Source organism: Lacerta agilis, chromosome 9 (assembly GCF_009819535.1).
Source record: "Lacerta agilis isolate rLacAgi1 chromosome 9, rLacAgi1.pri, whole genome shotgun sequence".
NCBI classification, from domain to species: domain Eukaryota; kingdom Metazoa; phylum Chordata; class Lepidosauria; order Squamata; family Lacertidae; genus Lacerta; species Lacerta agilis.
The window spans coordinates 10574764-10602763 of NC_046320.1; the positions used below are offsets into that span (position 1 = coordinate 10574764).

Consider the following 28000-nt stretch of genomic DNA (forward strand, 5'->3'; position numbering starts at 1 on the left):
GAGGAAGAGCGGGGCGGGGAAATCTCCTTGCCCGGATGTGACGTCGTCACCCCGCGCCCCGCCGCTGTCTTCCGCCGGCCGCCATGGAGCTGCTGGGGGAGGTCGCCCTGCGGGACTCTGCGCTGCTCCCGGGGGGCTTCTGGGCGGCGGTGGGCGTGTGGCTGGAGAAGCCCCAGGTGGCCAACAAGCGGCTGTGCGGCGCTCGGCAGGACGGGGCTTGGCGGGCCGCTCGGCCCGGGGCAGGCGGGGAGGGGAGCCCCGGGAGGAGGGCGCTGGAGGCCGTGTGCGAGGCCTTCTGCCGCTGCCGCCGCGAGGACTTCCACGCCCTCGGCCTCGCAGGCCCCGCGGAGGAGGAGCTGGAGGTGGTGCTCCGGACGCTCGTGCCCAAGGCTTGCCCTCCCGCGCCCGCCAGGGAGGTGGTCGTCAAAGGTGACTTCGGGGCGGGAGGAGGGATCGGGGCGGCCGCTTCGGCCCTGCGGCTCCCCCAGAGCGAGCTCGGACCTTGGGCGGGCGGGGGGCGGACAGGCGGATTGAGTGCCTTTGCTCGTGTGCCCCGCCGTGGAAAAAAAAGCCCCACGGTTTAGCGCTGAATGACAGTAGAAGGCAATCAGGTTTTCCGCCACTCTGTGCGGGGCAAGCGGAGAACCCTAAGGGCTTGTCCACAGTTTCACTTGGCCCATGCCTAGAAGGCACGGGTCTGAGCAGTTTTCCGTTTGCCCCACCACTTCCCCCAGGAAAACTTGATCTTCGTTGCTGAATTGGGAGCAGTCGTCCACCCGCGGAAAATTTGCTCTGATTCAGTGGTAAAAAGCGGGTTTCTTGGGGCGGGTGGAAGCAACGGGCGGAGCAGAAGTGTGGGTGAGCCCCAGCTTTGCCCAAAGTGGCCCAAAGCAAAGAAAAAACATTCAGAACATCAAAAATGGAAAGCATTGAATATATCACACACACACAGAGAGAACATCAGTAAATCCAAAAATCAGCTATGTGTCTGGTCTTGGTGGGCAGAGACATATTACTATCGGCAGTGGCTTTCCTGTGTCAATGTGGCTCCGCTAACTAGCAGCACTGTGCATTTCTATGTTCAGCGCAGGTGGGAAATTAAGCATTGGGCCTTGCTAGGACTTGAGCATCAAATGGTAAGAGCCTCCACAGCCATCCACAATAGGGTGTTGATAAAAAAAGCTGGCCTGCTTGCAATGTTACTGTAAAGGTTGCAGCAGTATGATGTATGCTACATAAGTCTTGGGAAACTACTCTGTTTCCCAAAGGTAAATAAAACCTACTGTTGTGAAATATTTACAGATATATTTAATGGGACCATAACTTTTTTGCCATTGGTACAAACCCCTGATGGGAAATACAAGATCAAGAAGAGCAATATTTATCAAGTTCGACTTCTGCATACACAAGACAATGAATGGTGGGTGCTGAGAAGATTTTTCACTCTTTTGAATGTATTTGTCATGTGGAATTATTATGGTGTGTGTGGTGGCTAGAGTATAACATTTTTGAAAATTTCTGAAACCATTAAATAAAAATCATGCACATCCAACTTACACATTGAAATATAAGCAGTTGAGTGCCTCCTGACACACCTAAATATTTCACTACTTTGGTAGCATAAAAAGCATTTATAACTGAGGTGGCATACATGCAACTCCCCATTTATGTGTGGGTTGCATTGCTGGTCTGTTACATAACTGTTCTGCTCCCTTCCAAGGCCGAAAACAGCGTATGTGTCAGCGGTCACGCATACACAAAATGATCACCATCTGTATATAATTTTTACTATTTAGCCTGTATATGAAATTTAAAAAGCAGTCCTATCTCTGTATGTTTACTCAGACTTACCCTGATATATGGAGTGTTTCCCAGTTGTACACGTAGGACTGCAGCCTCAAAAGTATGGATGTCCAAATTAAGGCAAGCAAAATCATGAATACTCCCAATCCTAGAGAAAGAGTGCTCCAAACTTCTGCACGGTGCAGAGTTATCTTATTTTTTGTCTTTTGAGATGTAAATAAATAAATACATATATATTTGGAAATGGAAACCACAAATTCTGTAATAAGCAAAATAAAATTTATTTATACCAAAATGGTCTCCTGCAGTCATGGTATTAAGGGCCACAGCATATTACTTGTGCCAAATAAACACCCTTAAATGCTAGTATGCAAAACAGTAATATAGTAAGCCCACAACTTGCATAGGAGTTACATTTCAAGGGTTTGCCTGCAAAGGCAAAACTTTGCAAAGTCCAGAAGACCTCTGGAACCACCCCTGCGTGACTATTCCTACATTACTAGTGTGCTGGCCCCAAGGGTTTGTCCATGAAGCGAGGTCCAAGTCCAGTCCTGGGTCTAGGGGTCCAAAGGAGGTCAGTCCGGCGGGGAGCAAGGCAGGGAGCAGGTCAAGGTCCAAGGCAGGTTCAGGCACAAGGTTGCAGGTTGAGCACACGCTTGCAACTATGTTGCTCACGCAACTTGGGCTGGGTCTGGCTGGCTTTTATCTGGCCCTATGCTTAGGGCCGCCCCGATCCTCTGGAGACTCGCCTCTCCTCCGGGCCTGGAGGCGAGCACTCCTCCTGCAGACACTTAACTCCCTTCGCCTCTCTGCCCTGAGCCTCTGTAGCTCAGGAGAGGTTGGTGGGTTACTGGACCCAGGGGATGCCTCAGCTTCCTCTGAAGAGGCTGGGAGTGGAGCACCTGCAGGCAATGGGTCCTCCCTCCCATCAGGAGCCAGAGCAGACTCTGCTGATGCCTGCACCTGGGGATCCAGCACAGGTGGGGATCCTTCAGGCTCAAGCCCTGGCCCCGGCTCAGCTGGTTCTGGAGGCGGGGAATCCTGTGCAGGCTGGGATCCCTCAGGTTCAGCATCAGAGTCTGACTCCCAGGCCATCACACCATCCCCCCTCCCAGGCCTCCCCCTCAACTGAGGGGCCGGACCAGGCTTGCTGGGGTAAGCTGCATGGAAATCACGGAGGCAGGCAGGTGCGTGGACGTTTTCCACTGGTTCCCATGAACGATCCTCAGGCCCATACCCCTTCCAGTCGATGAGGTATTGGAGCTTCCCCCTGCGGTATCGTGAGTCGAGAATGCGCTCCACCTCGTACTCAGGCTCCCCCTCAACCAAAACTGGCTGCGGTCGTGGATTGTCTGGGTGGAACTCGTCGGGCGGGGCGACTGGACTAAGTAGGGACCGGTGGAATACTGGGTGAACCTTGAGTGATGGAGGTAACTGGAGGCGAAACGCCACCGGTGACACCTGCGCAGTGATGGTGAATGGGCCGGCAAACCGTGCATCCAGCTTTCGTGAGGGCCGAGAAGGATGCAGGTGACGGGTAGAGAGCCAAACCCGATCGCCAACATGGAGTTCTGGCCCCTCCTGACGATGTCGGTCAGCCTGGGCCTTGTATGCGTCCTTGGCCTGGCGCAGTTGCTCCATCAATAATTGTTGCTGGGACTGAAGCTCCTGAAGCCAGTCTGTCACTGCGGGGACCGCGGAAGCTGGCAGCACGTCCGGGAACAAACGTGGATGGTAGCCGTAGGAGGCCTGGAACGGGGTCTGCTGGGTGGAGGCGTTCACTGCATTGTTGTAGGCGAACTCCGCCAATGGCAAGTGATCGACCCAGTCATCCTGCTGGAAGCTGCAGTAACACCGGAGGTACTGCTCCAGCACCGCATTTGCCCGTTCCGTCTGGCCATCGGTCTGCGGGTGGTGGGCCGAAGATAGACAGACCTCCGTCCCAAGGGTCTGGTGCAGGGCTCGCCAGAAGTGGGATGTGAACTGGACGCCGCGGTCAGAAACCACACGCTCGGGAAGGCCATGCAGGCGGAAGATGTGCTGCATGTACAGTTGAGCCGTCTCCTTAGCTGTGGGTATGGACGGGCAGGGGGCACAGTGCACCATCTTAGTGAAATGGTCCGTGAAAACCAGGAGGCAGGTACAGTGACGAGATGGGGGCAAGTCTACCACAAAGTCCAGTGAGACCGTGTGCCAGGGACGTGGTGGGACTGGTAATGGCTGGAGCAGACCGGGGGGTCGCCCAGTAGGACCCTTGGCCCGCCGGCAGACATCGCAACCAGCAACATAGCGTGCCACATCAGCCTTCAGGCGGGGCCACCAGAACTCCCGGCTTACCAGATGAGTGGTCCGGTACCGCCCAAAGTGCCCTGCTGCTGGGGCATCGTGGGACATCTGGAGAACCTCAGCCCGCAATGGACCTGGTGGGATGTATAGACGACCCTGGTGCAGCAGTAGGCCCTGGTGCAGGGCCAGCCCTGGATATCGAGGGCATGACCCGTCAGACAGTTCCCGGAGCCGTTCCTGAGCCCAAGCGTCGACCCGTTGCTGTTCTCGCACCCGAGCCTGCAGTGGCTTGGCCTCCTGAGTGGCCAGGAATGTGGCTGGTGGTAAGATAGTCGTCGGTACTGCCTGCTGTACAGTGTCTGCGACGTCCTCGGGTTTCCGGGACAGGGCATCCGCTTTCCGGTTTTGGGAGCTAGGGATGTAGCGGATCCGGAACTGGAACCGGGAGAAAAACAGCGCCCACCGGATCTGCCTTTGGTTCAACTTGCGGGTGGTCTGGAGGTACTCCAGATTCCGGTGGTCCGTTCTCACTTCCACCGGGTGTCGTGCCCCCTCAAGATGATGGCGCCAGACCTCAAAGGCCACCTTGATGGCCAGTAGTTCCCGCTCCCACACGGTATAGTTACGCTCCGCCGGAAGGAGCTGCCGGGAGTAGTAGGCGCAGGGTAACAGCGGCGCATCGGGTCCGTGTTGCTGAGACAGGATGGCACCGAGAGCCGTACTGGAGGCATCAGTCTCCACCACGAAGGGACGAGAGGGATCAGGATGCTGTAAAATCGGCGCCCTCTGGAAACAGGCTTTCAACCCCTGAAATGCCACTTCAGCCTCCTCATCCCAGGAGAAGGGTGTCTTGGGGCGCAGCAGTCGGGTTAATGGGGTGGTGCGATGAGCATAATCTGCAATGAAGGTCCGGTAATAGTTGGCGAACCCTAGGAACCGCTGTAAGTCCTTGCGGTTCCGGGGCGCTGCCCACTCCCGAACCGCAGCCACCTTCCCAGGATCCATCTGCACCCCGTCAGGGGAGAGTCGGTGTCCAAGGAAGTCCACTGACCGCTGGTGGAACTCGCACTTGCTGAGCTTGGCATACAGGCGGTGCTCCCGCAAGCGCTGCAACACGGACCGAACATGACTCTCGTGACGGGCTGGGTCACGGGAGTAAATCAGAATATCATCTAGGTACACCACCACGTATTTGTCTAGCAAGTCCTGGAACACGTGGTTGATGTACCGTTGAAACACGGCGGGTGCGTTGCATAATCCGAACGGCATAACCAGGTATTCAAACTGCCCATACCGGGTCCCGAATGCCGTCTTCCACTCGTCCCCGGCACGGATCCGAATCAAGTTGTAGGCCCCTCGGAGGTCCAGTTTGGTGAACATCTGCGCCCCCTGCACCCGCTCCAGCAATTCTGCAATAAGGGGCAAGGGGTACCGGTCTGGGATGGTGATCTTATTCAGGGCCCGGTAGTCATGGCAGAGGCGAAGCTCCCCACACTTCTTCTTAACGAAGAGTACAGGAGCGGCAGTGGGTGAGGTAGAGGGCCTAATGAACCCGCGTTCCAGGTTCTTGCGAAGGAAGTCCTGCAAGGCTTCACGCTCTGGCTCCGAAAGAGAATATAGGCGGCTTACAGGCAGGGGCGCCCCAGGCTGGAGGTCTATGCCGCAGTCGAAGGACCGATGAGGTGGCAGCTGGTCTGCTCCCTGTTCCTCGAACACGTCTAAATAGTCCTGGTACACGGCAGGGAGCGTTGACACAGCCTGCCCCATGGGAGCAGCTGCTACTAACTCGGACTGAGCATGGGAACCCGGGTCTGGGAAGCGTACAGTCCGATTGACCCAGTCGATCTGAACATTGTGCGACTCCAGCCAGTCCATCCCAAGCACCAGGGGAAACCGGGGTATGGTGGCAATGTCCAGGGTTCGCACCTCCCGGTGCTGCTGGTAGCACAGGACCAAGGGCTGGGTCTCCCGAGTAACCGCGCCCGAGCGTAGGAGCCGTCCGTCAATTGCCTCCACCTGTACTGGTTCCGGCTTGTTCTGAAGCGGCACCTGATGCTGAGTGGCGAAGGCAGAGTCCATATAGGAGCGGGTTGCCCCCGAATCCACCAGAGCGTGGGTGAGAATCCAGGGCCCACCGGGGGGGTATAGACGCACCGGTATCATGAGGTGTTGCAATTCCACTGGTGAGGGCCCATCATGCGATGCTTGGGGCCCCAGGTAGCCTGGGCCATCGGCTACTGGGGTTGGCCGTTTCACCTGCGGCTGGCGTTTCTCAGGGCAGGTTCGGGCGTAGTGTCCACTCCCACCGCAGTAGAGACACAGGTTCCCCTCCCGACGCCGAGTCTTTTCCGAGGGGGAGAGGCGAGGCCGCGCTGCCCCGAGCTGCATCGGCTCCTCCAATGACTCAGCTCTGGCCACGGAACTGCAGGGTAGCACCGGCGCTGGGAGCCCGGAGTGCCGGCGGCCCCGGGCCTGGCGACGGTCCTCCAACCGATCATCTATCTGCAGACTCCGTTGGATGAGGGCATCCAGTGTGGCAGGGCGATCCAACGTGGCCAGCTGATCCAGTACCTCGTCTGAAAGTCCCTCGAGATACTGGTCCCGCAGTGCAGAGTCGTTCCAGGTCAAGTCCTGCGCCAGCAGCCGAAATTCTGTGGCGTAGGTGGCCACTGTGGACTTGCCCTGTTTCAACCGCCGAATTGCCCGATTGGCTTGACTCCCCTTCTGAGGGTTGGCAAACGTGGTTTCCAGAAGATTGCAAAACCCCGTATAGTCTGTCAGCAAGGGGGAGTCTTGCCGGAGCAGCGGCAACGCCCACTTGGCCGCCTGGTCCTTCAGCAAGCTGATCAGGAAGTGCACCTTGGTGCGGTCGTCGGGGAAATCCCGAGCTCGCCCCTGAATATACAGCTTGGCCTGGGCGAGAAACATGGGAAAGCTGGCTGGGGACCCATCAAATTTCTCTGGCAGGGCCACGGGGTACTTGCCAGGAGCTGGGGCGGCGGCCCCAGGAGCCGGTAAGGCATCCAAACGCTGCTGAAGCGCCGTAACCACATTGCTTAGCTGCTGCACGGTGTGGGTCAAGGCCTGGTTCTCCTGGGCCAATGCCACCAGCGCAGCCGCCTGGTCAGCCATGGCTATTAGTTCCTCCCGAACGCACCCCAGCGAAGGGGGAGTGCGGGTGTGGCGTGAGCAAACTGTGCTGGCCCCAAGGGTTTGTCCATGAAGCGAGGTCCAAGTCCAGTCCTGGGTCTAGGGGTCCAAAGGAGGTCAGTCCGGCGGGGAGCAAGGCAGGGAGCAGGTCAAGGTCCAAGGCAGGTTCAGGCACAAGGTTGCAGGTTGAGCACACGCTTGCAACTATGTTGCTCACGCAACTTGGGCTGGGTCTGGCTGGCTTTTATCTGGCCCTATGCTTAGGGCCGCCCCGATCCTCTGGAGACTCGCCTCTCCTCCGGGCCTGGAGGCGAGCACTCCTCCTGCAGACACTTAACTCCCTTCGCCTCTCTGCCCTGAGCCTCTGTAGCTCAGGAGAGGTTGGTGGGTTACTGGACCCAGGGGATGCCTCAGCTTCCTCTGAAGAGGCTGGGAGTGGAGCACCTGCAGGCAATGGGTCCTCCCTCCCATCAGGAGCCAGAGCAGACTCTGCTGATGCCTGCACCTGGGGATCCAGCACAGGTGGGGATCCTTCAGGCTCAAGCCCTGGCCCCGGCTCAGCTGGTTCTGGAGGCGGGGAATCCTGTGCAGGCTGGGATCCCTCAGGTTCAGCATCAGAGTCTGACTCCCAGGCCATCACAACTAGGTTCTGGAAAGCGTTGTTTGAGGCCTCTGGAAGGCTGTGGGAGCCTCCCATGAGATCCAGTAAAACCCTTTTGGGGCTGGAAAATCTGGCACAGAACGAGTTTAAGTAATCTGTCTTGCTTACCCAGCTCTGGGGAGGTCATGCAAGATCTAATGAGGCCTTTTGAGATCTCGAGACGGCCCATTCCGACCCGTGATAGAAACTCAGATATGTAATCTAATCACCAGATGGTACCTTAAACCTAAGGGTTTTTTTTAAAAAACAAACAAACAAGTTTTTATTGAAATTTCTTTAAGATAATACAAATAATAATACAAACACAGTCTACACAATTACAAAAGACAATTACACAACCACATCATTACATACAATTACACAATCAAGTAAAAATAGAACTCAAAAAAAGACAGAGGGGAAAAAAAGTTACAATGACTTCCTAAAGTTCGTCTTCGTGTCTCCTACTAAAGTTCTTGTCTATGCTTTATTTAATAAAGCAAGTTTGTTACAAAATATCTTTATATACTTATCCCTCGTTATCCATAATTACCTTTCCCTGTATGTCAGTCATTCCAAGCAGATCACCAATTTTGTTTCTACTCCTTCTTTCTTCAAATATTCCTCCACGTATTTCCATTCTCCTATAATTTTTTGTTTCGAAATATTTCTAATTGCTGCCCCCTAAGTTATGGTCGCCATAACGGAACATATTTTTTTTTAAAAAATGAAATTTATTGTTAGGATTATTATTTTCATTTCTGTACCACTTTATATTTTAAAGATAATGATCTCAAAGTGGTTTACCTACTTAATATGTAGAGATTCCCCATAGCAGAAGTACTCTAGGAAGCCAGTGAGGTGTAGTGTTGGACTAGAACCTGGGAGATCAGGGTTCAAATCCCCACTCAGTCATGAAGCTCACTGGGTGACCTTGGGCCAGGCACATCCTCTTAACCTACCTCACAGGGTTGTCGTAGGGGTTAACTGAGAGAGGGTGAACTGTGTACTCCCTGGGGGAAAAGGTGGGAGATAAATGCAGTAAATAAGCTCCTCTTACCTGCTTAAGAAAGCTGGAGGGGCCAGCCAGATGGAGACATCAGTTGCCAGTCTGGCAACCAGATATCTCCACATGGTCACAATTGGACCTTTGGCAGTTGCAAAATGTGCCTGGCACCTGGGGAATTTCTAACATTGCTTCTGATGCTTTCCCCTGCTCTCCATTTATTAATTTTTCTGCCACTCATTCAAAGCTGTAATCACGTAAGTAAATCATGTGTAAGTTGCAGCTCTGCGACACCATAAATACTAGCATCTGTAGTCAGAATCTGTTTCTCATGATTCATAACTTGTAACCCTGAATCTGAGGCTTCATTTTTATCTCCATGGATAGCAAAAAAAAGTCGAGTTTTGCACAAATGGGACAAAAGTTTCCATCACATCTTGGTTATATCATTTAGTGTGAGAATTCTAAACATGAGTCAGTTTATTTCATGTGAAGGAATCCGAAGCACATACATAACAGGAGTCGGAGACTGCATCACACAGATCTAAGTGTTGTATAAATACACAACTACAGGCGTCCTACACTCGAGGGTTACATTCTGGGCCCCCCACATGAATAAGCGGAAATCGCACAAGTGGGAAGCACCCTCTAAAAAGCCTCTAATTGCCCCCCCCCCACTCTCCAATCAACTCTCCTTTAACTAGAGTTGAAGCTTGGGCAGCTAGAGGACATGTGGAAAAGTGGCCGCAGCTGCTGTGCTACCACCTGTGTCAGCTGCTAGGCCTAAACGAAGCCCCGCTGTGCCTCCAGCCTCTGGAGCTTCCGCCACTGAAGTCCTCTGGGCTCCCGGGGAGCCACAAGGACTCTCCAGCTCTCTCACCATTTCCTGGTTTGAATATATTTCCAGACCCCACACGTCTACACGGTCATGTGCAAATCAATTGCGCTTAAGTTGGATGCCTGTATCATTCTATAATGATATTGATTGTCTTACCTAAAACTCTTCCTACAACACATTCGTTTAGAGTGTAAACCATTGGTCTTAAAAATGATTTCATTAATCAGAATTATTTATCGTCCTAATTTATCAGCTTTATCACTGGGGGGCAAGGTGACATTTCCTCCCGCCCCCATTGTTTTCCTCATAGACCTCTGAATCTATTACCCAGACAGCTAACTTCCGAATTTCTTCAAAGTTTCTTGAATTTTTCCATTAATGTGGTTCAGTTATGCCTAAAACTTAAAATTGCATTTAATAGAAATTAGGAAGGTTGGATCCAGCCATGGTGACCTAGACCTTAGTTATGGCCAGATTGCTTTTGCTGCAATGTGTTTCACATGGGAAAGTCCATTGAAACATAACCTCTGGCCACCTTTTAAATCCCTAAATGGTTTGGGCCCATGAAGCCTAAAGGACCATTTCTTTCCGATACGAGTCTGACCACCCTGCAGGGGAGGCTGTTCTTCAAATTCCCAGGAAAGTGGAGGCATGATTGCTTGGGATGCCAGAGATCGTATTCTCTATGGCTATTCCCAAACTGGAATTCCCTTTTCCAGGAAATTTGGTTGACCTCCCTTCTTTCAGACTTGTGGTCAAACATTTTTCCAGCAGGTGTCAGACGGAGTAGTTTTTAAGAGACCAGTCCTCCGTAAGTTTTGAGATTTATCTAGGCTACTTTTCTTGCCTTTGATCTTCAAGGTTTTATGGTTGTATTGATTTGTTTAATGGATTTTGTGGGTGTTTCTAAAAGCATTGTGTCTGCGGTGCAAGAGCAGGGTATATATATTTGTATATATTTTAAACTAAGAAAAAGAGGTGGCACAAGTCCAGCTTGGCTTGTCTGTCATTTTTCTACCCTGTCTTCTGATATGAATGAGCACATACAAAATTGAGTAAGATAAGGCTAATTAGGTAGTGTGCTAGTCCCTCAAGTCATAACCTATTTTATCCTTCTTATTTCTTTCGCCATTTCCTGGAAAGAAAGATTTAGCTGACAGAGTTAAATTCATGCATCCATACCATAAACATGCAGGAGCCATTCCTCAAAGGCAGCTTCCTATTTTTGATACCTGTTAATTCATAGTCAGACACACACTGAGCCACAGATGATTTCAAGCACTTTATTACTGAGCAGCTCTGATTTCTTTATTTCTTTTTTTTAATGTTGAAGGTCTATTTCAATGTTTTCATCACCTCCAGAAAACTACATTTCAGATGGAATTCTGTGCCCTAAAACAACATGGCTGGGAAGTGAACTGTTGCCAAAACTTGCTAAATGGTCCACAGAGACCACAAAACGTGAATTTAAGAGCACACTCTCTCTCATTTCTGTTGCTAGATACAGCAAAATTTATCAAGATCTAAAGGAAAAGTACAAAGACATTGTAAAGGTAAAGAGCAAAACGACCAGATAAACCTTTTGCTACTCAATTTTTTAGTAAAATGTATGTGACAGTGTTTGTATTTCATATCTGAATGCACACTAAAGAAATTTCATTGGAATCTTTCACTCCATATCTAGATATTTGTAGGGTGGGGAATGTTAGTATTTGTAATATGGCACAGGCTTATTTAACTTATATGCAGAATTCATCATGCGAAAGGCTGGACTGGATGAATCCCAAGCCGGAATTAAGATTGCCGGAAGAAATATCAACAACCTCAGATATGCTGATGACACAACCTTGATGGCAGAAAGTGAGGAGGAATTAAAGAATCTTTTAATGAGGGTGAAAGAGGAGAGCGCAAAATATGGTCTGGAGCTCAACATCAAAAAAACTAAGATCATGGCCACTGGTCCCATCGCCTCCTGGCAAATAGAAGGGGAAGAAATGGAGGCAGTGAGAGATTTTAATTTCTTGGGCTTCATGATCACTGCAGATGGTGACAGCAGTCACGAAATTAGAAGACGCCTGCTTCTTGGGAGGAAAGCAATGAGAAACCTAGACAGCATCTTAAAAAGCAGAGACATCACCTTGCCGACAACGGTCCGTATAGTTAAAGCTATGGTTTTCCCAGTAGTAATGTATGGAAGTGAGAGCTGGACCATAAAGAAGGCTGATCGCCGAAGAATTGATGCTTTTGAATTATGGTGCTGGAGGAGACTCTTGAGAGTCCCATGGACAACAAAAAGATCAAACATATCCATCCTTAAAGAAATCAGCCCTGAGTGCTCACTAGAAGGACAGATCCTGAAGTTGAGGCTCCAGTACTTTGGCCACCTCATGAGAAGAGAAGACTGCCTAGAGAAGACCCTGATGTTGGGAAAGATGGAGGGCACAAGGAGAAGGGGATGACAGAGGATGAGATGGTTGGACAGTGTTCTCGAAGCGACTGGCATGAGTTTGGCCAAATTGCGGGAGGCAGTGGAGGATAGGGGTGCCTGGCGTGCTCTGGTCCATGGGGTCACGAAGAGTCGGACACGACTGAGCGACTGAACAACAACAACAGTGATGAACAAAAAGGCTTGCCTTTAGGGATTTTCAAAACAGGTTGCCTCCAAAACACCCCTCCCTCAAAATGCTTCAACCTTTCCAAATAGACAAAGAGGCATGACATTCAACTGCCATTGCTCAATTCCCGTCTTCTTATTCGCACACCTGGAATCAAGAAAAACAGGACACTTTCTAGAAAGGCCCACCATTCTGCTCAGTTATTTGTGGGCTGTGTATGTGTGTGTATTTGTGTATATTTCCTGCCCAGAAACCTATGTCCCCACTGGAAGGATCTGTGGATTCAGAATTGGCCTCCACGGTCACTTAGGGACACACCGTTAAGACCATATTCATGGAAGACAATCTTACTTGGCTACGAGTGATCACCAGAGAGGGATACTACTATCTACTATGTGTAGATATGTGTGAATTTTTGTATGTGTGTGTGCAATTTTGAATATTCACAGTTAAATGAATTGTCATTTTGCTTGTTTACCTGCAGGTATGGCCTGAAGTAACAGATCCAGAAAAATTTGTATATGAAGATGTTGCTATAGCTTCATACCTGCTGGTGCGTGGTGGTACAAAATATCTCTACAAATGTAGATTTATATATTTTTTTTAAAGAAACATTTCACATAGTGCTTTTAAAAGACGAGATGGGATTTTAACAAATGGAAATGTGAATTAGACTTTAAAATGCACAGCTGATATAAAAGTCTGAAATATTCTCAGTTGGAAATGCATTTCCAAGGGATGAGTGATAATGAGAGGTGATGGCTTTGGGTTTTAAAATATTTGATTTACCATGTGTATGTTATATCTGTGAAAAGGAAAAGTACCGTACAAAACTCCGTGCACAGAAAGAAGAAAGTGCATAGACACACAAGAAGACAAAGCAGTAATGCTAAACATTTGTCTTCTTGTGTGTCTATGCATTTTATTTTTGTGTGTGTGTGCACTGAGTTTTGTACTTTTCCTTTAAGAGCTATTCTTCCCACTTATTCGGGGGTTAATGGAGTCTCTGATTAACTTACATTTCTTAAAGAACATTTCTTTATCCTTCTTGTCAAAATAGAATGTAGCCACATACCCCTGTTGCAAACACCATTAGAAAATCATCTTGATTTCTGTAAACTAACAAACCTTTTTATAGTTTTCATTAATGCTGTTTTTGCCACCTGTGGTTTTTTTTTAAAAAAATCGGGTTTTGTCTTTTTCTTAGATCCTTTGGGAAGATGAGAGAGCTGAGAGAGGATTGTCCAAGAAACAGTCCTTTGTGGATCTCGGCTGTGGAAATGGTCTCCTGGTTCACATTTTAAACAACGAGGGGGTAAATAACTTGAAGTTTTCAACTTATTTGATTTCTTCATAAAACATTCATATACTGCTACCTCATGATTGTGAATAACTTCAATATTTTTATGATACAATAAAAGCACACAAAACTCAAGGCTATCAACTAACTATTATAGAAAGATTTTGCCTCAATGTCTGCAACAACCCAGCAGCATAGACAAGTTTTCAGCAGGCGTTTAAAGGTTGAAACAGAAGGTGTCTGCTGTTACCCACACATTCTGCTATATAAACTGAAATACTACTGGGTTGCTATGTCCCTCAGTCCTATGCCTGCCTGCCCAGAGTATATTTTCTCTCATGTCTGCAATCTCAGCACAATGGGCAGTTGGAGCAGAACGGTTTTCCTGGTAAGGTGAGGAAAAGCAGGTTCTCTGCAGCTGCTCTTTGCCTGGCCGATGGTTGTGGCTCGAATGGTATTCTATTTGGGATTGAAGGCTTGTAACCTCTAAATGGACCTTTGGCTGCCGGCTGAGACCATAGGGGACTTGGATCTGTTTATTTTTAAATGTATGTGTATATTTTTGTGTTATGATTTATTTTAAGCTTTTGGAAACCTTTTGGCAGAAAAGCAGCTTACAGATATGTATAATCGCTGCTTCAGCCTCTAACAGTGTATAGTATTCTCTAAGGTAAAGGGGACCCCTGACCATTAGGTCCAGTTGTGTCGGACTCTGGGGTTGTGACGCTCATCTCACTTTATTGGTTGAGGGAGCTGGCGTACAGCTTCCGGGTCATGTGGCCAGCATGACAAAGCCACTTCTGGTGAACCTGAGCAGCACATGGAAACGCCGTTTACCTTCCCGCCAGAGCGGTACCTATTTATCTACTTGCACTTTGACGTGCTTTCGAACCGCTAGGTGGGCAGGAGCAGGGACCGAGCAACGGGAGCTCACCCCGTCACAGGGATTCAAACCGCCAACCTTCTGATCAGCAAGCCCTAGGCTCTGTGGTTTAACCCACAGCGCCACCCACATCCCAATATTAGTATTCTCTAAGGGGCTTTAATAGGGGCATTCCTGTTAACAGGAGACAATGAACTGCAACATTTTTTGTAGAACTCGCATAAATACTGTATAAAAACTTGTCTTAGCGCTGATGAAGTAGAATCAGGCAATACATTGGGATGAGGGGTAAGGATTTTCAGGTAAAAATGTGGTTTTACAATCAGGCATCAGTCCTGTGAGAATCCCCTACTTTCATTATAATTTGTGCTCCATGTGCTGCCCTGGACTCCTTTAGGAGGAAGCATGGGATATGAATTGAAGAAATACTGGTAGAATTCATGCTGATTTCAGGGTGTATGGTGGCATTCTGTTCACTGTTTGTATCGTTTTTGGGAGGAGTTTCTAAAAAGTAAGGTACAGTTTAACTGACAATTAATACTTGTAATCTTTCAGCATCCAGGCAAAGGGATTGATGTCAGAAGAAGAAAAATATGGGGCATGTACGGCCCACAGACACACTTGGAGGTATTGTTGAAACATGGGCTTTCTGGATGGCATCATTATAAACTGCATCTTACTCAGAATTGCTTTTTGCAAACAAGCTCACTTACAGTTCAGTCCTATGCATGATGACTAGAAAGTAAGTTTCATTGAGTTCAGTGAGGTTTATTCCAGGAAAATGGATATAGGATTGCAGCAGAAGGGAGCCAGTGTGATGTAGTGGTTAGGAGCAGTAGACTCGTAATCTGGTGAACCGGGTTTGCGTCTCCGCTCCTCCACATGCAGCTGCTGGGTGACCTTGGTCTAGTTACACTTCTTTGAAGTCTCTCAGCCCCACTCACCCCACAGAGAGTTTGTTGTGGGGGAGGAAGGGAAAGGAGAATGTTAGCCGCTTTGAGACGCCTTCGGGTAGTGATAAACCGGGATATCAAATCCAAACTCTTCTTCTAAAAAAACAAAAAACCCCCACAACTTTATGTAAAGCATATCAAAATGTAGCCCAGCCCATTTTGTAAGTCTGTATTTGTGCGCAAGATTGTGCAGATAAAACATTATATCAGCTTCCCTTCTCCACCACCCTTGCAATTGGTTTTGTTGTTAACACTGGATACTTATATTTTTATCTCTCAAACGGAATAAGAGTAGTTAACAGGAGGCAGAGAAGAGGCTGAAACCACAGGCTTGCTGAGCAGTCTTAGATTGACCATTAGTAGGGTTTCCACAGAGACCTGATGTTCATATACTTCACAAGGACTCTTTGTAATACCTGTATCATTTGTAACTGAGCTTTTGTTGTTGCGATGTTTTATGTTGTAAGCTGTCCTAGTTTCTTTTTAAAGAAGAGCGAGGTAGAAACTTTTTTACAATGATGAAGTAAAAACAAATTCATTCCGCATTCAGTTTAATTTGGATTGTTGATTCTTTCTCTCTCTCTCACTGTCTCAAACTTTCCCATCAATATGAGAGTGAGAGAGAACACCACACAGTAATTGACCTATACATTATGAGAGAATGCATAACATATTAAGGTGGTTTAGGGGAAAGTTTGCATTTTATTTCATTTTTAATAGCCTTTGGAATTCTCTATGACCCATTACATAAAAGGATCTTGCTCATAGTATAAACTGCAATGGATACAGAGAAAGGGGGTGTGTTAAACAATCTTTTTGCCTCAGGTGTGAGGTGGCACTGAAGTGAAGACCCTTTGCCGAAGTGATCAGGAAGAAATCCACATTTTCTATTTAGTAGCAATGCATGATATGAAAGACCCTATGGGCTACAACCTAGAGTTCTCAAAAGAGATTTTGAGTCTTAAAGGTTTACTACCAAAACTTCTGTTAGAATTTCCCAGAAGGTAAAATAACCTCTAGAGTTTTCAACTTCCCATTTGTTTTAAAAGAAAAAGCTTGAATACATTTGAATTGTTTGTTTAAAATGTGAAAATAAGAGCAGTATAAATGTAGGCTTTGAAACATATAAGAAACATAAGAATGCAAGGAGATCTCCCGGGTCAGAACAGAGCCCCCCACCCAGTCCAGTCCAGTATTGTGTTGTCACCATGGCCTCTGAGAAGCCCATGGGAAGCCCAGAGAGATGAGTAAATCAAATTGTGAACCATTCTCAAAATGCACAACATCACTAACTCAAGCTATTTTGGAAACGTAATCAAACTGTAAATCTGATGTGGATAATAATGGATTTCAGTAGTGAAACACTACTACCAGTTTTGTTTACTTTCTGTGACATACTGTGTAAAAGACATTGTTTTGTTTCCTTTTAGGAAAATACAGTTAGTCCAGACAATCTGTATCCAGATGTTGACTGGCTGATTGGAAATCATTCTGATGAGCTGACACCCTGGATACCTGTAATTGCAGCCAGGTAAAACCAAAGTGGACACTCTTATCTTAGGATGAAGAACCAGTATGGAATTATATATTTACTAATCGCCTTTCTGCCATAGTACATGGAACAAATAAAAACAGAATAAGGATAGTATAAAAATCAACTATGTCAAAACACACACAGAAAACAAACACCACCACAAAACATGGTTTTTGGGGAGAGGATCTGAGCTGAAGTAATGAAGCCAGTGAGAATGGCAACGAAAGCTTCAGTCAACGCAAAACTTGCAGAAATGAACTTTGGGTGAAAGAAATTCCTCTGAAGCCTAGGAAAGTTTGGTTTCTTGGTAGAACATAATCCGGAGAAAAGGGCAGCATAGGTTTGAGTTTGCTTCAAGGGCCTTGAATGCCTGAAGGGTCCCTCCACATTTGCTGTGCACCAAACGCCATGAGAATGTGGCTGTTGGTGGGAGGGGGGCAGCCTTGGGAAAGGCAGAGAAGCAAACGGAAGCAGGGATTGATGTGGAACTTCCAGTGGGTGGGTTGTTTATGGCAATGATCTCTGTGTGTGCTATTAATTCTATTAATATTTAATTGTTTTAAATGACATTTTTAGCTATTTCTGTTTTATCTGTAAGCTGCCTTGAGTCCCTGCCAGAGAAAAAGACAGGATATAAATTTAAAAAAATAATAATTATTATTTAAATTCTTACTACCTCTTCACCATAAGTCCCCAGGGCAGGTTAAACCAGTGTAAAATACAATATTTAGATTAGCTAACACCATTTGAAAACAGAAGAATAGGCTGAGGTTGGTGGTGATGGGGAGCAGAATTTTTGGTGGCAGATAGTAGTGTGAACAGCCACCAGGGGGCAGCAGTCCATTTAGATAAGGTGTATCAACTCAATTCAGTTTTATTTCTGTATTGGCTGTGGGCCATGAAAGAATACAACATTCTATTTAAAAGAATATCTATATCTTACTGATTAATATAGAAAATGAGCCAGGAAAAAAAACATTTAAACGATCCCATTAGCAGTCGACAACTGCAAGGGAGCTTCGAGCTTGAGATGGAATACAATAAAAAGCTTTCGGGAATCTGGTGTCCTTTTATCTGGAAGCCAAATTCCAGGAAGTCAAGGCAGCCTTGGTCCTTCTATAGTCTAGCTTGCCGGGAAAATGCTCTGACCTTAGACTGCATGGCAGAGTTGAAAGGGGAAATAGGAGATCAGTCTGGTCTCTATAAACCCTAAATTGTAACACTTCAGTCAAATCTAAGAGGTGCAACAGTTTGTAGGTTTTGCATAAGTATTTGCAGATGCATTTTCAATAGATTTAGCACATTTCCCCTACTGCAGGTCTTCCTATTCTTGCCGCTATTTCCTGTTGCCTTGCTGCTTCTTTGATTTCTATGGGAAGTACAACCGGAGGCAAAGTAAGAAGACCCAGTATAGAGAGTATCTTGATTTTGTTATGGAAGTGGGATTTGTATGTGGCTTTCGTGTGGAAGAAGATTGCCTTAGAATTCCTTCAACGAAAAGGGTAACTTTCAAATGCATTGTTTTTAATCCATTTTAATTGCTTCATATAGCCTTGGGTTTTAAAAGAATATCTTGCTGTAGCCTGGCTGAATCGGTGGTCTTGAAAGTAGTGATGGAAAGGTCTTGATCCCCACCCCCCCGTAAGTACGCTTCTCCCAGTCAATGTCTAATAATCCTGATGGGTTGCATTTCCCTTGAAATCACAAAGTAAGGCAGGAAAGTGTTTGGTTAAGGAAGGCTGCATGGTCAAAGAGCTAAAAACTGGCAACATCTTGATAAACCTAGATTGTAGAGCTGTAGCAGTCCTATCAGTGCAATACATTTTAGCAACTACAGTGGTACCTCGGATTACATACGCTTCAGGTTACAGAGGCTTCAGGTTACATGCTCCGCTAACCCAGAAATAACGCTTCAGGTTAAGAACTTTGCTTCAGGATAAGAACAGAAATTGTGCTCTGGCGGTGCAGCAGCAGCGGGAGGCCCCATTAGCTAAAGTGGTGCTTCAGGTTAAGAACAGTTTCAGGTTAAAAACGGACCTCCAGAACGAATTAAGTACCTAACCAGAGGTACCACTGTATCTCATGCAGAACAGTTGAGAGCACAGAATCTCACTGGTTTCAAGATGGATTTGAGTTAAATACAGGACACTGAAATTATCCAGACTAATTGGACATTTATAATACCGTATTTTCCGGCGTATAAGACGGACTGGGCATATAAGACGACCCCCAACTTTTCCAGTTAAAATATAGAGTTTGAGATATATTTGACCGCAGATTCTCCACCCGGCGTATAAGACGACCCCTGACTTTTGAGAAGATTTTCCTGGATTAAAAAGTAGTCATATACGCCAGAATATACAGTATGTTATTAAGTTGTGTGTTTTTAATCATTTGTTGTTTGCTGCCCTGGACTACTTTGAGAGGTTGGGCAGGATATAAATGCAATAATTATTACAGTGGTGCCTCTGGTTACGTACTTAATTCGTTCTGGAGGTCCGTTCTTAACCTGAAACTGTTCTTAAGCTGAAGCACCACTTTAGCTAATGGGGCCTCCCGCTGTGCCGCCAGAGCATGATTTCTATTCTTATCCTGAAGCGTTATTTCTGGGTTAGCAGAGTATGTAACCTGAAGCGTCTGTAACCCGAGGTACCACTGTAATAGGAATCAGTCATGTGGGCCCTGCATAAGACTTGCATGAGGAGCTCCAATCCCACCATAAATACCTGCCTGTAGACAAGTTTCCTTAGTAAGATAGGTGTTGCTTATCTATAAACGTTTTATACCGCATCCACATGAAGTTGACATCAAAATGCCAGCCCGTAGCACCGTATGTTGTTTTGAACCTTGTAAGTTCAAATCAACTATTCGTAAAGCAGACATCACAGATGAGGCTTTCATGTCATCTAATACCCCACTGAACAATGCATCACGCTGTAGGCGCATCAGAAATGCAGCTTAAAACGATCAAGTAGACTTTTAAGGATTAGGAGGGAGGCTGTTCTCTCTTGGTGGTTCTTTCCCCCTGTTTCTTTTCCCCTCTGGGTCTTCCACAACCAAAGACCGAATATTAAGACAAGTCGGGCTAGTATCCCGAGGAGTGTTTAGTGGTGAAGTTCTGATTGCATAGCTGCTTAGTTCCTTATTCTGGGATTGCGGAAGTGGGGGCTGAAGCAACTTCCTAGCCCAGTTTGGCTGGTGACTCTGGTGAGTTTTCCCCTTCCCCGAAGCTACAGGCACTTTAAACAAGAGGATCGTGTTCTCTGCTTTGCAGTCATATCGGATGTCCTGAACATTGTCTGATCCAGATTTAGCATGGGAGGATAATACCGCATATACTTGAGTATAAGCCGACCCGAATATAAGCCGAGGCACCTAATTTTACCACAAAAAACTGGGAAAACTTATTGAGTATATGCAGACAGCGGCAAAGGTGGCGGAGGAGGAAGGAGCAGCCCAAAAGGTCTGCTTTCGGGCTGCTTGTTCTTCCTCTGCCGGGGACCCTCTCTCGAGTATAAGCCAAGGGGGCCTGTTCAGCATTAAAAATGTGCTGAAAAAGTCGGCTTATACTCAAGTATATAGGTACATTGGTTATTGTATGGAGGAGAGTGTTGCCTTATGGCCCTATAATACAATAGAGGCAAACTGCTTGAGTGGGAGGTTTTCTTTGTTCAGGGTATATAATTTTGTGTTTTGTGTCTAAATAGCATTAATTCTGCTGCTCTTAGGTATGCCTAATTGGGACGTCTAGAACATATCTAGCAACGCAAGGTGCTGTACTTGATGAACAGCGAGCACAATATATCAGTCGTCGCCAGTCAAGCGTCATGGTAGCACCAGATCATCAAATAGACGGATTTCATCAACATGACAGCCTCCCAGCTGCAAACGATGTCACCATCTGCCCAGCAGCAGATACAAAAGAATCCCAAAAGACAGATGTGGGGAAAGTCCTAATATCTGGATTTCTGCCCAGGGGAAAAGAACAAGTGAGAAACTGCACTACTCTCCCCCAGGATCTGGTAGACAAAGTGGTTTTGAAGGTAGCAAAATTACTGTTAAAGGAAACCAAAGGGGGTCCACTTGAAATGGCCAAAACGTGGAATCGAGGAGGTGAGATTTTTGCTTCATGTATTATATTAAAATGGAAGTTTCCTATAAATTGAATTTGTCAATTACCGTATTTTTCGCTCCATAGGACGCACCGGACCATAGGGCGCATTTTTCTGGTTTTCCTCCTCTAAAAGCCCTGGTTTTTTTTAGGATCAGCTAAAAGTTTTGCAGCTTTTTTGCAAAGGGAAAAGCCCTGTTTTTTTGAGGATCAGCTAAACGTTTTGCAGTTTTTTTTGCAAAGGGGGAAAAGCAAAGCTCCTTTTGCAAAGGGAGAAAAGCAAAGAGGAAAAGCTCTGTTTTTATGGGGTTCAACTCACATTTTATGGGGTTCAACTCACATGTTAGAAAGCATTCTGAGTAATCATGCTGAATTCATCATGAATGCAGAACTTTAAATTGCAGGCACCCATTGTTTCCTAACAACTCCTAAATATTACGGAGTCTCTAGAATGCAAAAAGTTGTAAAAATATATTGTGTTATAATGTCACAGTAAAGGCTTGACATAGACAGCATGCCTGGAAAGAAATGATTTTTTTAGATACAGCCCTTTATCAACAAGAGATTTCTAGGCTTCTCTTGGGACATAACCTTCCCTGGGTGCACCCAAATAATGGTAGATTTGCTAATGTTTTGGGGAGAGGGTATTTCTTAGAGATAGAGGAGAAGCCAAGAGTGGGTTTCTGTAGATGATAAATGTGTATAATTCTAGTAGAGGAGATGTGCTAGTGCTTCATTTCCAAAAAGAGGTGCTGAGTAATATGTCTGGTGGTGAGCCTGGATTCTTGATTTTAAATGTACGTGGGTGGATAAGTTGCAATTCTTAGCAGTGTGTGAAATGCATTATTCTCATGCTCATAAGCAGTTCTTCCTCTTATATTCTAGGACTTAGCCCAAGTATCATAAACAGATTTTAGGATTCATCTCTGGGAAGCTCAGCATAAAGAGTACTCTGTCCAAGGCTTTGTTTTGTCTGTTTTCAGCTTCTTGTTTTTGTACTGAATAAATGTGAGCATACAGCAGAAAGAAAGTTTTTGGACAGCTTCCCTCAGTTGGTTGAGATGTAACCAAAAAATCATAGTTTGATTCTGTGTGGACGAGCCTTGTGCTCATGTGCTCTGACTTCCCCTCTTACATCTGACCTAGTTATCTGTTAGTCCAGTTCAGATTCAATGGTCTGTTCACACTATAGATTACCCACTTAGGATGCAACTTTAACTATTGTTACCTAAGGTAAGGAAGCCTTTAGTCCTGGCATGCAAAACTTCTTGGTTGGCAGGCTGGATCTTCTAGCAAGAACATCACCATGGAGGGGTGTCCATCAGCTTCAGGAGAGCCAGTGTGGTGTAGTGGTTAAGAGCGGTAGACTCGTAATCTGGTGAACCAGGTTTGCGTTTCCGCTCCGCATGCATCTGCTGAGTGACCTTGGGCTAGTCACACTTCTCTGAAGTCTCTCAGCCCCACTCACCTCACAGAGTGTTTGTTGTAGGGGAGTAAGGGAAAGGAGAATGTTAGCTGCTTTGAGACTCCTTCGGGTAGTGAAAAGCGGGATATCAAATCCAAACTCCTCTTCCCTTCTTCTTCTTCTTCTTCTTCTTCTTCTTCTTCTTCTTCTTCTTCTTCTTCTTCTTCTTCTTTCTTCTTCATCAGCCTTGCTTGGTTAGGAGCAGCAGGGCTCTAGCATCATTAATATCACATCGTTTGAATTATACTCTGCTTTTGCTTTTCTGGGAGAAAGACACAGTTATAGGGAGGGACTCAGGCGATCGTTTTATTGCACCACAGCCCTGAAGTTCTTGGCTCCCCACACTCAGTTTCACTCTTTCTCCTTCGGAGCAGGAAAGCAGTCGGAGCTGAACTAACGTGTTACTATTCTTTTCTCTCGGCTTCCAGGAGAAGAGAGGTAAAAGGACTGCTTGGTTGCAGAAACCACAATCTGTCACTTGGCCAGATCCCATGCTGTTCTTCACACTAGTGGCCGTCAGTTTGTCTTGGAGGCACCATTGCTCTCCTCAACAGCTAGAGAACACAGGTGCCAAGGAAACAGTGAGGGGTGTTACAAGTGATATCCCCAAAAAGATTGATGTGTATTCTCCTGCTTTCTTCGCTTTATAAACACCAACATGTTTACCAGCAGTGAGATCACCACTTTCCCTGCAGTGAAGGTACCTTGGGAAAGGATGGTAGATCTCAGTCGCTCCTCTTTTTAGCAACATCTATTCCTTCAGTCCTCAGCTTCAAAGGGGGAAGTGTGGGCAGGCAGATCAAGTATCAACAAAAAAAAGGAGAAATATGGCACCTATGGATCTCCCTTCCTCTCCCGAGTAAGCAGCTCCCCCTTCGCATTCTGAACACTGGGTTATAATTCAGTATGAGTAAACAACAGAGTTGTGGGTGCATTCTTTTTAAAATCAATAGAGAAATCAATCCAGTGGGCCCCATTTATTTCAGTTAAAAACAAATGTTACCATAAGTTCCAAATGGAAATGTGTTTCCCATTTGCCCTAATGTCTGTTTCCCATCTGCTCAGCTTCGCCCCTTTGGCCAGAGGATCCTCTTGCTTGTTCCGTTGTCTCCTATAGAAGACAGAAACCTCCCAAGTACACCAATACTTGTGGATTCTCCCTTTTCAGATTTATTGTGCAAATTGTTAAGAGATGTTGTAAATTGAACACGACATCCTTTAGTATATTCCTGACAGCTAGAAGACATGAGTTTCTCATTAAGTTTCTATCTGTTCTACCCAAAAGCCTTTTTATGTTGACTCTTGCTGCTTTACCCCAATCGTAGAATAATAGAATTGTAGAGTTGGAAGGGACGCCGAGGGAATCTCAACCACAGGAATCTCAACTACAGCATCCATGACAGATGACCATCCAACCTCTGCTTTATAACCTCCAACGAAGGAGAGTCCACAATTTGCCGAGGGAGGCCATTCCACTGTTGAGCAGCTCTCACTGTCAGACAGTTCTTCCGCATGTTATTCAGAACCATTTTTCTTGTAACTTGAATCCATTGGTTGGGGTCCTAGCCTTCAAAGCAGGAGAAAATAAGCTTCTTCCATGTGACAGCCCTTGAGATATTTGAAGTAGGCTGTCATAACTCCTCTCAGTCTCCTTTTTTCCCCAGGCTAAACATACCCAACCATTCTTCAGCAGTCTTGGTTTCCAGACCCTTGATCCTCTTGGTTCCCCTCCTCTGCACAGGTTCCAGCTTGCCAATATTCTTCTTAAATTGTGGCGCCCAGAACTGGACACAATACTTCAGGTGTGGTCTGATCAAGGCAGAAGAAAGTAGTACCATTAGTTCCCTTGATCAGGATTCTATTCTTCTGTTGATGTAGTCTAGAACAGGGGTCAGCAACCTAAGCCCCATGGGCCAGAAGTGGCCTGCGGAGGTCGTTTGCCCGGCCCAGGAGCTGCCCCCAAACCAAATTGCGTGCTGCGCTAAACCGGTGCAGCGCGGCGACTCACTTCTGCGGCGCTTGAAATCATGTCTACACATGCACAGATGCCAAAAATCACAGGTGTGCGTGTGAGCGTGTGTGTGTGTGATCCGGCCCACAGAGGGATCTCCGTGGGACCGATCCAGCCCCGGCGAGATAAACCTTGCCGACCTGTGGTCTAGAATAATGTTAGGCAGTAGTTTTATTTCCAATATTTTCCTCTCTCTCCCTGGGCCATGATCTTCAACAGGAAGGTTGAAGAAACCACCTGTGCTCATAGTCCCTTGCCATACATCAAAGGCTCCAGTATGTCTGGCACTGTCATTTGTGAATCAGAAGGAAGGCGTTGCAGTCAGAAGGCTTTATAAGACTAGGCAACTTTTCTGTCACGTCGTGAATCTTGGCACCTGGAAGACAGCACACCTCCCAGGACATCCTGTTAACTCCGCACACTGCTGCCTCTGTCCCTCTCAGTAGTGAGCCACTTAACAAAACCCCATGTCTCTTCCTCCTCTGGGGTGTGGCAAGAATTGTTCCGTGCACCGTACCTTCCACAGCCACCTGTTTTCTGAGGTCTGCAACTGCTGTTTTTGCTCCTCTGGCCCAGAATCAGTGACCGGGGTAAGGGCACGGAATTAATTTTGCAGCTCCAGTGACACAGCATGGCTCCTGACAGTTCTGCTTCTGTGTGTCACACTCCACCAGAGGGTTGACTCCCCCATTGAGTGATCTTCTTTCTCCCCTTGGGGCACCCCATCTACATCTCTGTTCCAGGACAGTCCACTCTGGTCTAGTGAGAAATTCCTCATGTGGGTAGTTGCACCTCAAGTTGCTGTACCTTCTCTTCCAGCAAGGCAACCAACTTGCACTTGCTGCAGGTGTACTTTTGCACATTCCTAGGCAGGAAGACAGCGGCGTGGGTGGCGCTGTGGGTTAAACCACAGAGCCTAGGGCTTGCCGATCAGAAGGTCAGCGGTTCAAATCCCCACGATGGGGTGAGCTCCCGTTGCTCGGTCCAAGCTCTTGCCCACCTAGCAGTTCGAAAGCACGTCAAAGTGCAAGTAGATAAATAGGTACCACTCCAGCGGGAAGGTAAACGGCGTTTCCGTGCGCTGCTCTGGTTCGCCAGAAGCGGCTTAGTCATGCTGGCCACATGACCCGGAAGCTGTACGCCGGCTCCCTCAGCCAGTAACGCGAGATGAGTGCCGCAACCCCAGAGTCGGACACGACTGGACCTAACGGTCAGGGGTCCCTTTACCTTTACCCTTTAGGCAGGAAGACAAACATGGCACAGGTGTTGCAGGTCACTGCTGCAACTCCCTCGCCCCTCATGTCTCTTGATCCTACATACACCATGAGAGAGCACTCCAGGCTCTGCTCCCAGAGACTGCAGTAAGCTAAACAGAATAGCTGCTGGCTGCTGATAACCTTCGCCAACTCACTTGCATTCAATTGATGGCCGTAGGTTTCCTATAATACCAAATTGGTCACATGGTAAGTTAAATGGTAGATTAATAGCAAACCAATTTGTTAGTTTTACCTCTTTGTTCTTGGCGTATTTCTCATAATACTTGCATACATGTTCTGACCCTGTAGAATACAGATTTGAAGGAAGTCCTCCATTGCCTTGTAAGCCAAAGGTCACAGGGCAGAGCAAGGTTCTCTCAGCACTATTACCATCTGGCAGCACCCATTCAGAACCACTGTAAGCCCCCTTAAGCCCAAAGATAATAGACAATCCAGAAGGATACCATGATTGATGGTCTTGGAAGTCTCCAAAGGGTCTAGAAGAACTAACTCTTCTTCTCTTTGCCCTCTCCTTGCACCCATTCTATGACATAAGTCATCCACCACAGCAGTCAAGGCCATTTCTCTTTCATACGTGGGCCTTAAGCTGATCAAAATAATCAGCAGCATGAAAAGTTTATTTGCCTACATAGACAAGGGTATTTTCCATAGCACGCTTAAGCTGTTCTCAAGAAGCTCAGAACTGAAAATATTGCTGAGGGTTAGCAATTATTACTTTACATAAATATATTGTTTTCTGCAGAGAGTCTCCCCTTGAGTGAAATTGCAGAGCATTTGGACAAGGACACTTTAAAAAGGCTGAAGAATGAATATGGAGGCCTCCAGACCTTACTTAGAAACCATCATCAAGTGTTTGAAGGTAAGGACAAGGTTTGTTCAGTGATTGGTAGTCTCTTATATGTTGGTTTAAGTATGTGGAAGATGAATGATCTTAGTCTAAGGACTGCTTCGCCTCTGTAACAAGCATGTTGAGTATTGGATTCAAACAAGAGCAAAGGCGTAGCTGTGGGGCGGGGGGCACTGGGTGCCACACCACGGTGGGTAGAAGTTTCAACCAAAAAGATGCGTTTACTCATAAGTAAATACAAATATAGTGTTAATCCTGTTAAGAATTACAGTCTTAAATGAAAAAATAGTTTCACATTGAAAAATCTCTTGAACATCTTTTAGAAATTGATGCAAGGGCTTCTACGATGCGTGTCAGATGTATAATGAGACAACTGGAGACCAGGGAGACCAGGACAGGGCCCCATTTCGGCGTAGATGCCTTCCTCAGCTTGTTTTTTATGACAGAAGTGTATAAAATATATATGGTTTCTATTTCTTTGATTCTTGAGAAGATGTAGCGTCTTAGAGAAAGTTTTCCTGTGTTTTCTTTCTTTCCCCGATCTTTTATTAGCAGGTTGTTGTTACCTGTAACCCATTTTAGTTCTTCTATATTACCATTCACATATTTGCAGATGTAATGTAGTTTTTTCCATCCAAATATATATTTAGATTTTACACGCCGGCCTCATTCGTGTGTATTGGCAAGCCAAATGATGCCCGTTTTGCTTCTCCCCCAGCTAAGCTAAGGGTTGTGGCACCTCAGAGACTAGCAAATCTCACATGCATATTCGTCGTGTTTAAATTTACTCACCCAGATTTCTTGTGGTTCCCATTCTGGCACTAATTCTTGTAACCCTTTGTTAATATTTGGGTCTGTGTGTTTCTCTCTCCGTCCCCACCCTTTAATTTCAGTTCTAAATGGGAAAGTTCATATTCGTGATTGGAGAGAATGGAAACCACCAAGGAAAAATAAGCCAGGCAAGCAGGGGAAGCAAAGACTTCCTTCCAAAGCATTTAAAACACGCCTGTGTTGGTTTCACATTCACCATCCTCAGGGCTGTCCGTTGTCTTCTGAGCTCTGTTGTTATGCTCACGGGAGCGAGGAGTTGAAGCCATCTCTGAAAACAGTGACAAAAGATAAAGGATTTGGGAGTTAAACTTACGCTACTTGGATGGATTTCTGACTGAATTTCATGTACATTGATTGTACAGCGGTGACATTTATGTTTTGTTCCACTTTATGCCTGCTCTTCTCCGAGAATCCCCTGTGGTAAGAGAATAAAGGTTTTTAAATCCCATC

General features: G+C 46.6%; 1 protein-coding gene across 1 annotated transcript; it reads left to right on the forward strand.

Moving 5' to 3' along the window:
- Window positions 1-66: 66 nt before the first annotated feature.
- On the forward strand, window positions 67-27995 carry TRMT44 (tRNA methyltransferase 44 homolog). Its single transcript, XM_033160264.1, has 11 exons — window positions 67-429; window positions 1303-1420; window positions 11057-11276; window positions 12823-12891; window positions 13546-13653; window positions 15077-15148; window positions 16905-17005; window positions 18327-18510; window positions 20737-21121; window positions 26615-26731; window positions 27613-27995. Exons 1-11 carry the CDS (start codon window positions 84-86, stop codon window positions 27855-27857), a joined length of 1965 nt encoding a protein of 654 aa, XP_033016155.1. The 5' UTR covers window positions 67-83; the 3' UTR covers window positions 27858-27995.
- The last annotated feature ends 5 nt before the right edge of the window (window positions 27996-28000 follow it).

What these genes read in the sequence shown, in the direction of transcription:
- TRMT44 (XM_033160264.1), top strand. Translation starts at nt 84, where the DNA reads ATGGAGCTGCTGGGGGAGGTCGCCCTGCGGGACTCTGCGCTGCTCCCG. An exon ending in CAGGGAGGTGGTCGTCAAAG is followed by an intron (nt 430 to 1,302) that starts GTGACTTCGGGG and finishes AAATATTTACAG; the next exon opens with ATATATTTAATGGGACCATA. An exon ending in GAATTCCTTCAACGAAAAGG is followed by an intron (nt 18,511 to 20,736) that starts GTAACTTTCAAA and finishes TGCTGCTCTTAG; the next exon opens with GTATGCCTAATTGGGACGTC.